The 10,000-nt window shown below is 45.4% G+C and overlaps 2 protein-coding genes across 4 annotated transcripts in view; both read left to right on the plus strand.

Moving 5' to 3' along the window:
* cadm3 (cell adhesion molecule 3) overlaps nt 1-1,535 on the plus strand; it is a 77,516-nt gene extending 75,981 nt beyond the window's left edge. Inside the window, exon 10 of the mRNA XM_069708888.1 lies at nt 1-1,535. This exon is cut by the window's left edge and continues 2,060 nt beyond it. The gene's annotated coding sequence lies outside the window, so the exon portion shown is untranslated.
* Nucleotides 1,536-3,251: 1,716 nt separating this feature from the next.
* Nucleotides 3,252-10,000, plus strand: part of kirrel1b (kirre like nephrin family adhesion molecule 1b) — a 51,937-nt gene continuing 45,188 nt past the window's right edge. Inside the window, exon 1 of one of the 3 annotated variants that reach the window (XM_069708880.1) lies at nt 3,252-3,458. In XM_069708880.1, the coding sequence (XP_069564981.1) occupies nt 3,413-3,458 (46 nt within the window). In that variant the 5' untranslated portion in view covers nt 3,252-3,412. Of the gene's footprint in view, nt 3,459-5,293; nt 6,087-10,000 lie in introns of those variants that run through there. The other 2 variants (XM_069708878.1, XM_069708879.1) reach the window with 2 other exon arrangements.

Here is a 10,000-nt window from a genome sequence, read left to right on the forward strand (position 1 = left end):
TGGCAGGGCGAGCTGCCCTCAGAAACTGATTCCAATCTCACTAAGAGGCTCCAGACGGTCCGGTGCCAGTCGGGTTCGTTCAGTCCGCCGGGCAGCGAGCCGAGAGGGAGGCGGAGCTTCACCCCCACTGACCCGCTCGTCTGTTTCCCTCTTTAATCCATCATCTGTCTGCGTCCTGATCCTCCTTCACCTCCTCTCTCCTCCTTATCACTCCTCCGTCTCCTCCGTCTCCGATCGATGTCTCCCTGCTGCTGCTGTCTCTCATCCAGACGTCACGTAGACGTACAGTAGAAGTAGGTTCGATGATGATGACGATGATGAAGATGATGATGAAGATGAAGGCTCTGTGCAGACAAATCTGTCTGATGTTTTTTCTACACCTTCTCTGGGAACGTTCAGGGACCCCCCCCCCCCCCCCCTCCCCCCACACACACACACACATCAACGTGCTAACGTCTGTGGATAGCTGCTCTCCGGGGGGTCATGTGACCTGAAGCAGCTGCTCTGTTCTTCTCGGGTGGAGTTCAGGTGGAGCTCGGGGTGGTGCTGTAGTGAAGCCGTCTGTCTCACGTTTGTCCTGCAGACCAGAGGAGCGTCTCCGTGTCTCAGCCGCCCGTCCCCTCTGATTGGTACCGAACCTGCTCTGACCGCAGAGAGGACGCCCCGCGTCCTGCTGTTGGACCCGTGTCTCCTGTAGCTCCTCGTCCTGTCCCTCGTCTTCGTTCGTGTGCTAGCATGTAGCTTGCATGTTGGAAACTGTAGATAGTCGTGGAGATGAGAGGTGCCGACGGGCTTCTCCTGAGACGAGCAGCCGTCCTCTGATCTGCAGACGTCCCCGTGTCCCAGTTAGGCCCGTTTCATCGCTGCAGTGGCGGCCGGCTGCCAGCAGGTGTCGGCAGACAGCAGCTTCATCACCTCCTCTTCTTCAGGCGGTCGCTCACCTCTTCTTATGTTTTGTAGAAGATGTGCAGAATCTTTCACTTCAGTCGATCATCACTTTCTTTTCTTTCAATTATATTTTTCCCAAAACTTGAAGTTCAGAACATTTAGTTTGTGGATCTTTGATTGTTTCAACAACATTTTTATATAATTTCATGTGTAGGATAAACTTTCATGTTTAGTATGGTGTTGCTTTTTCTCTTGCAAACACACTCTGCACACACACATCTGTACGTGTGTGTGTGTGTGTGTGTGTGTGTGTGTGTGTGTGTGTGTGTGTGTGTGTGTGTGTGTGTGTGCGCGCGAATCGACCCGAACACACTGCAGACACTCGTACGTGTGTTTCATTCTCAGCGTCTTTGTTTTTGGATGAGAAGTCTTCCTTTTGAATAAACCTCCATATCACCTGGGAGCAGTGCTGTCATGTATGTTCGTTTGTACTATGGCTGATGATGTCATCAAGGTGAGACCCAGCCGCATGCTGTGGTGGGTTGGTGCCGGTTGGCTGCTTTGTTCATAACGTTTTTTGGTTGTTTTTTTGTTAAAATACGAGTTGAGTTGTTGACTTCAATAAACATGCATTTGGGTTAATTTCAGCCGTGTGCTGCTGATTCTTCTGCTCACAGATCAGATCTGAAATATTCACAAAGTATTCAAATACAATATTCATACATAAGTGGAGAGATGCATGCATTTATAAATCCTAATAAAGTTCATCTCTTGCTCAGCACAAAACATTTTATTTTCAGTAACAGATATGATGAATGAATCAGAAATATGTGTAAAATATCAACAGGTTCTTATTGGAGTAGTGCTGTTACAGGAGTTGTCCACCAGAGGGCGGTGTGACCGAGTAAATCACAGCCTCCTGTTTGTTTCTCTCTAAATTCTACTGAATTACCTTCCACACTGGCAGCAAACTGTTTCTTATTAAATACAAACTTCATTATGAAGTAATGCTGTTTTTCCTCTGTTGATCTTTTCCCTCCTTCCTTCTTTGTGGTTTCTTTTTTACTCATCTTCCTCCAGTCTGCTCTGCGGTTTACAGAAAATTGTTCCAACATGTTAACGCTGCTGTGGAGCTTAATAATCAGCTTTATTGTCCACATGCTGCAGTTAATTACAGAGTACATTCTGCAGACAGGTCGTGTTTTTATCGTCTTTAGATAAAAACGTATTCAGAGTATAAAAACGATGCTGTTGTTGCAGCTGGAGAATTATATTATTTTTAAATGTGTTCATACTGAATATGTTTCTGGATTTACAGACAGTGAAATTATGGAGCTGCAATTCAATATGTGTTATTATGATGTTTACTTTTTTTTAAATATTTAAATACTAAAAGATGCTCTTGAAGTTCAGTTAGTAAACACACTGGAGAAAAATAATAAACTTCAATGTCATAGAAAATAAACTGCTGACAATATCACTGTACAATAATGACGAGGTTAAAAGATTATAACATTACAGTGATAGTTTTTATCATTTCAGTCTTAAAACAACAGAAATAAAACAAAAAGAGTTTCAGTCGAACAGTCAGGACGTCTTCTTTTAATGTCATCCTGTTTCCATGGCGATGCAGTTTGTTAGATGGACCAAGGGTGATATTTCAACCTGTGACTGTTTTAATCTCTGTCTTCAGAGACGGACGAGGAGCTCCTAAAAGACATGAATCAACTTTGATTTATTTCCATCATTTCTCTGTACGCTGAAAAAGAAAAGACAGAAACACAGAGACGTCTCATGTAAAGTCAGAACAGAAGTCTCAATTTGGTATTTAATTGATCTGAATTCATTCAAAGTTTCTATAATAGAAACTTTCCATGTAAAAATCTGAGTGTTCCTTTAATGAATGTTTTAACCGCAGATTTTATTTGTTGGACTTTTATTTTCACACTTTGAAACATTTCCATCTCCCTGCAGCAGGATGTTCAGCCGGTTCTGGTTCTGTTCGAGGTGCAGTTCTCCTCTTGGCCGCTGGGCGTCCTCCTCCCCCTCCTCCTCCTCCTCTCTGCGGAGTCTGAGAGGGAGATTTGGAGGCGTGGAGGAGGTAGATGAGGGAGGGGGTGTGTGCTCCTGATTGTATGAGGGAGGAGGAGAGGAGGAGTAGAGAAGGAGGAGGAGGGGCGGGAGGGGGGGGGGGGGGGCAGAGCGAGGAATTCAGAGCTGTTTTAAATGAATCCGGAGCGCAGAGAGGAGAGACGCAGACTGAGCGCGGAACAAAGTGGAGATTCATTTTCCACAGAAACAGAAGAAGAAGAAGAAGAAGAAGAAGAAGAAGAAGAAGAAGAAGAAGAAGAAGAAGAAGAAGAAGAAGAAGGAGCAGCTGGAGGAAGGAGGGAGGAAGAGGAGGAAGAGGATTCATCTTTGTTGTTCTGCTTCCTTCTCTCGTGACTCCCGGAGGATTCCCGCTGAATTGATGGTGCCTGTTTGGGGAGCCGACGGGAGGAAGCTGAGCGCGCGCGGCTGAACCATGGCAGCTCTGTGGCTGCTGAGTTTGGTGATCACCGTGAACCAAGGTGAGTGACGCGCACGAGCCGGCTGAGGCACGAGGCAGCGGGAAGTTTGTGTTTGAAGCCCGGAGTGAGAGAGTGAGAGAGAGTGAGCTGCTCTGGACATCGTCTCTGCAGTTTGCGGGAGATGTGCAGCATCTGCGCACCGCAGCGCTGTGACGTGACCTTTGGACGCATGAACGGACACATCCGGCTGACACAGCGGCAAAAGCGCAGTGTGGGTCACACAGGCGCGTGCACTCTCTCTCTCTCTCTCTCACACACACATAGAGTCTCTCTCTCTCTCTCACACACACACACACACACACACACACACACACACACACACACACACACACACACACACACACACACACTGCGCATGAGCTGCCAGCCGGGGATGATTGATGAGGCGAGGATCCGCGTCTCGGTCTGCTCACCGGGTTTAACATGAGTCACACCGGATCAATTTACAACACAGGCGCGTGCACACACGGCGGTAGACACGTGCATGTCATCAGTGTGTGTGTGTGTGTGTGTGTGTGTGTGTGTGTGTGTGTGTGTGTGTGTGTGTGTGTGTGTGTGTGTGTGTGTGAGAGAGAGAGAGAGAGAGAGAGAGAGAGAGAGAGAGAGAGATAATACACACCAGTACAAACTCCTCTTAGCATGCAGGTAGAGTCTCGCGTGCTCGTGGCCGTGCGCGCGGCCCCGCTGCAAATGTTCAGGTGGCAAAAAAAACCATATATATATATTTTACCTCAAAGAGACACACACACACACAGAGGAGTCATTACTGATATTAATTTCCCTGTTTATCGATCACACACACACCGATGACAGAGAGTGTGTGTGTGTGTGTGTGTGTGTGTGTGTGTGTGTGTGTGTGTGTGTGTGTGTGTGTGTGTGTGTGTGTGTGTGTGTGTTTTTGAGTCACAGCTCCAGAGACAGATGATTAATTGAGGTGGCCTGATGTGAACAGTTCAGCCGTGCATGTGTGTGTGTGTGTGTGTGTGTGTGTGTGTGTGTGTGTGTGTGTGTGTGTGTGTGTGTGTGTGTGTACCTGCCTCACCACCTGGGTCCCGGTGCTGCAGGCCGGCGGTGTGATGAACCACAGACAGACAGAAGAGACCAGAACATCTCCTGAAGATCAGGACCTGTCAGATCAGACGTGATGACATCATCGTCAACCTGTCAATCAATCAATAATCTGAGCAGATCAGATTAATTGGCGTTTAATCTCCGAGCGTGTCAGTTCTCAGCTGCATGAAAAACAACAGAGGGAGATCCGAGGAGAGCAGAACAGAAGAACAAAGGAGAACCGAGGAAAAGGTGGTCAGAACCAGAACAGAACCACACCAGAACACCAGAACAAAGAACAGGAGAACAAAGTAGAAAATAACAAAGAAGAGGAGAACAAATGAGACTCGAACACAGAACGATCAGAGCCGAGTACAACAGAGGAACATAAAGGAGAACTAAACAAGTAGACAACAGAGCAGATCAGAACCAGCAGAGAACCTGACCAGCAGAGAACCTAACCAGCACAGAACCTGACCAGCAGAGAACCTGACCAGCAGAGAACCTGACCAGCACAGAACCTGACCAGCAGAGAACCTGACCAGCAGAGAACCTGACCAGCACAGAACCTGACCAGCAGAGAACCTGACCAGCAGAGAACCTGACCAGCAGAGAACACAAACAGAACTGAATATGAGAGAACAGAACTGATCACAGTGAGTCTCTACATGAAGCTGCAGTCTGATGTTCTGTTGGGTTCTCCAGGTGATTCTGTCTGTTTGGGATCTTCAAACAGACTCCTACTACTAGTCCTCCTACCCCCTTCCCCCCTCCCCATTCCCCTTCCCCTCCTCCCATCCCCCCGTCCCCTGTCCCCCCGTCCCCAGAACAGATCCGATGTGCAGATGTAAACAGACAGGCCCAGAAACTAAGAGATGGAGGCAGAGAGAGACGAAGACAGGAAGAGACAGTGGGTTCAGTCCTAATCTGTTGACATGAGGGATGTTTGAGGACAAACAGAGGCAGAGGAGGAGGAGGAGGAAGAGGAGGAGTCCATCAGCAAAGATTTACACCCAGAGTGGGTTTAATGAGGCTCCATGAAGCACCATGAGGCCTCGTGAAGCTCCGTGAGGCTCCTTGAGGATCCATGAAGCACCATGAGGCCTCATGAGGCTCCTTGAGGATCCATGAAGCACCATGAGGCCTCATGAGGCTCCAGAGCATTCTGGGGTCTCCGGTCCCTCAGAAAATCTCTGAACATGATTTTAAATTCAACAGCAGAGTCGGGTTCTTCAACATGTTTCAGCAGGACCCTGCAGCAGGTCCCTCTGAGCTCCTCCTCCGTCCTCCCGGCCGATGACTCCTCACTCGGTGCAGTAACACATCGTATATGAAATAAATCATTAGTTTGAAGCTCTCCTCTGTGCGCCCTCTAACAGTTGTGTAATTCCTCTCTGAGTCATCCAACAGAAAGAAAAGCTCTCCGATGAGCTTCGACAGCGGAGCCTCAGATTCTGGAAGTTTCATCCTGCAGAGCAACACGCTGCATGATGGGACGTCAGAGCCGGGTGCTCACTGAGGGACCGAATACAGTCGCTTCTGATTCACAACAGAGTCTCCGAGAACCTCCAACAACATGTATCATTAATAATAATAATGTTTACATTCAGTGTGTGTGTGTGTGTGTGTGTGTGTGTGTGTGTGTGTGTGTGTGTGTGTGTGTGTGTGTGTGTGTGTGTGTGTGTGTGTGTGTGTGAGTGTGTGAGTGTGTGTGTGTGTATGTGTGAGTGTATGTGTGTGTGTCCAGTTCAAATTAAAATGCATGCATCCAGAGGAGATATTAAATTAGGTAGGTAGGTAGGTAGGTATATACTTTATTAATCCCCGAGGGGAAATTTTTTCGCCACAGCAGCATACATACAGGAGCAATAATAGAAACAATAGAATAAAATAATAGAATAGAATAATATAATAGAAAAGTAATAAAATAAAATAGCAGTAAATAGCAGTAAAAAATATAAATATAAAATATAAAATGCACAGTATATACAGTATATATACAGTACATTATATATCTATATATATTATATACAACAAACCAATAAACACAGTCAACATATATATATATATATACATACAGTACAGTATATATCTATATATATATATATAATATACAAGCAACCAAGAAACACAGTCAACAGTGTTATTGTACTGTGATGGATTTTGCCAGAGGTGAGTTATTGTACAGTCTTATTGCAGTGGGCAGGAATGATCTCCTGTATCTGGAATGATCTCCTGTATCTGGAATGATCTCCTGTATCAGGAATGATCTCCTGTATCTGGAATGATCTCCTGTATCAGTAATGATCTCCTGTATCAGGAATGATCTCCTGTATCTGGAATGATCTCCTGTATCAGTAATGATCTCCTGTATCTGGAATGATCTCCTGGATCTGGAATGATCTCCTGTATCAGTAATGATCTCCTGTATCAGGAATGATCTCCTGTATCTGGAATGATCTCCTGTATCTGGAATGATCTCCTGTATCAGGAATGATCTCCTGTATCAGGAATGATCTCATGTATCAGGAATGATCTCCTGTATCAGGAATGATCTCCTGTATCTGGAATGATCTCCTGTATCTGGAATGATCTCTTGTATCAGGAATGATCTCCTGTATCAGGAATGATCTCCTGTATCTGGAATGATCTCCTGTATCTGGAATGATCTCTTGTATCTGGAATGATCTCTTGTATCAGGAATGATCTCCTGTATCAGGAATGATCTCCTGTATCTGGAATGATCTCCTGTATCTGGAATGATCTCTTGTATCAGGAATGATCTCCTGTATCAGGAATGATCTCCTGTATCTGGAATGATCTCCTGTATCTGGAATGATCTCCTGTATCTGGAATGATCTCTTGTATCAGGAATGATCTCCTGTATCAGGAATGATCTCCTGTATCTGGAATGATCTCCTGTATCTGGAATGATCTCCTGTATCTGGAATGATCTCTTGTATCAGGAATGATCTCCTGTATCTGGAATGATCTCCTGTATCTGGAATGATCTCTTGTATCAGGAATGATCTCCTGTATCAGGAATGATCTCCTGTATCTGGAATGATCTCCTGTCAGGAATGATCTCCTGTATCTGGAATGATCTCCTGTATCTGGAATGATCTCCTGTATCAGGAATGATCTCCTGTATCAGGAATGATCTCCTGTATCTGGAATGATCTCCTGTATCTGGAATGATCTCCTGTCAGGAATGATCTCCTGTATCTGGAATGATCTCCTGTATCTGGAATGATCTCCTGTATCAGGAATGATCTCCTGTATCAGGAATGATCTCCTGTATCAGGAATGATCTCCTGTATCTGGAATGATCTCCTGTATCAGGAATGATCTCCTGTATCAGGAATGATCTCCTGTATCTGGAATGATCTCCTGTATCTGGAATGATCTCCTGTATCTGGAATGATCTCCTGTATCAGGAATGATCTCCTGTATCTGTCCTTGTGACAGCGGAGCTGGAGGAATCTTTTGGAGAACGTCCTCCTCTGTCCCTGCAGCAGGTGGAGAGGGTGGTCAGGATTATCCAATATGGACAATAGTTTCCTCAGCGTCCTCCTCTCCACCACCTTTTCCAGACTATCCAGTTTGCAGCCAATGATGGAGCCGGCCTTCTTCACCAGTTTATTAAGTCTGTTGGTGTCTCCGGCTCCAATGCCCCCTCCCCCCCCTCCACCCCCCCCCCCCATCCCCAGCAGACCCCAGCGAAGTACAGTTCACTGGTCACAACAGATGGTAGAACATCTCCAACATCTCGCTGCACACATTGAAGGATCGAAGTTTCCTCAAGAAAAAGAGTCGACTCATCACCTTCTTGTAGACAGCGTTGATGTTGGTCTTCCAGTTCAGTCTGTTGTCATGGAGACACAAAATTAAAGGTTCGTAGTGAAATCACAGAGCTGCTGAACGTGTTCTCGTCTTCAGTGAGTTTTATCATCTGAACCTCTGATGAACATTTCCTGCATGAGTGCCTGAGGATGAGTTGACCTCTGACCTCGGCCATTAGAGCCACACTGTACTGATTGGAGCATTAAAGACTGAGAATCAGCTCCACAGACTCCAGAGCTTTAATTGGACTTAAAAAAAACTAAAAAAAACGCTGCACGGTCAAATGGAAATAATTAAAAGTAGCATGATGAGCCTTGTGTGTGTGTGTGTGTGTGTGTGTGTGTGTGTGTGTGTGTGTGTGTGTGCGTGCGTGTGTGTGTGTGTGTGTGTGTGTGTGTGTGTGTGTGTGTGTGCGCGTGTGTGCGCGTGTGTGTGTGTGTGTGTGTGTGTGTGTGTGTGTGTGTGTGTGTGTGTGCGCGTGCGTGTTGTGTGTGTGTGTGAGAGCAGGAGGAGAGAGATGGAGGAGCAGAAGGTGAGATGGAGGAGCAGAAGGAGAGATGGAGGAGCAAGAGGAGAAAGATGAAGGAGAGAAATGGAGGGGCAGGCAGAAGGAGAGAGATGAAGGAGCAGAAAGGAGAGAGATGAAGGAGGAGAAGGAGAGAGATGGAGGAGCAGGAGGAGAAATTAAATGAAACCCATCTGATCCGTTACAAGATCGTTATCACGAGGTTTCCCTTTGTCTGCACTGGATTATTACACAGCTGGACGAGTGTGTGTGTGTGTGTGTGTGTGTGTGTGTGTGTGTGTGTGTGTGTGTGTGTGTGTGTGTGAGATCAGGATCAGTCTGAAGTCCAACTTTTCTGCTCCTCTTTAAAAAACAAACAAAACAACAACATCCAATTAAAGATTATTGTTCGTGTTTTATTTTATACACAAAGTTATTATAATTTCCAATACAAATATAGAATTACGAATTACAGTTTGAACTCCATCACATAATATTCAAACGTCCACAAGGCCAATGGGAGCCAGATCTGTCTCAGATCGCATCTTCAGGATAGACTGTCCTCACTGTGTCCAGACATCACCAACCTGCCTGCATGGGTTGCCATGGTAACGACGCACGTTGGTGATGCAGCTGTCTGTTGACTGTTATCGTTGTTGTGGTTGTTGTTGTTGGGAAAATCTGATCAATAATTATAAAACTTTATAGGATATTTGTGTGGTGACAGTTTTAAGTCTCTGCTACATCAAACTATATAAATATTAATATATGAAACATCTTTAAGTTTCAGCAGCTCCAACTAAATTCTATTAAGGCTTCATATCCTTTTCAAACTAAAGGAAAACTTTGTAATATTAATAGTTTCTCTTTCAAACATCATGTGTGACGAACATAATTGTAATTTCCTCCTCTTGGTTAATTTAACATTCAGCTCCTTCCGATCTTCTCCTCCAAACTTATTTCCTTATCGGGAGCTGAACTCGTGTAACCAAATGATTTGATTGCGTCTGCTCCACGACGGAGGAGTTTTTTATTTTTGAAGTCTCTGTTTCCCTCTCTGCCTTTTATTTCTGGAGCTTTGATGGATTTTAAACGGTGATAAAAGAAGCAGCAGCGGTTTAAAGATGGAGATGGACAGCATGAT

Source organism: Brachyistius frenatus, unplaced genomic scaffold (genome assembly GCF_029030835.1).
Source record: "Brachyistius frenatus isolate BFR_SWC_R1_liver_20210118 unplaced genomic scaffold, ASM2903083v1 Contig_79, whole genome shotgun sequence".
Lineage (NCBI taxonomy): Eukaryota > Metazoa > Chordata > Actinopteri > Embiotocidae > Brachyistius > Brachyistius frenatus.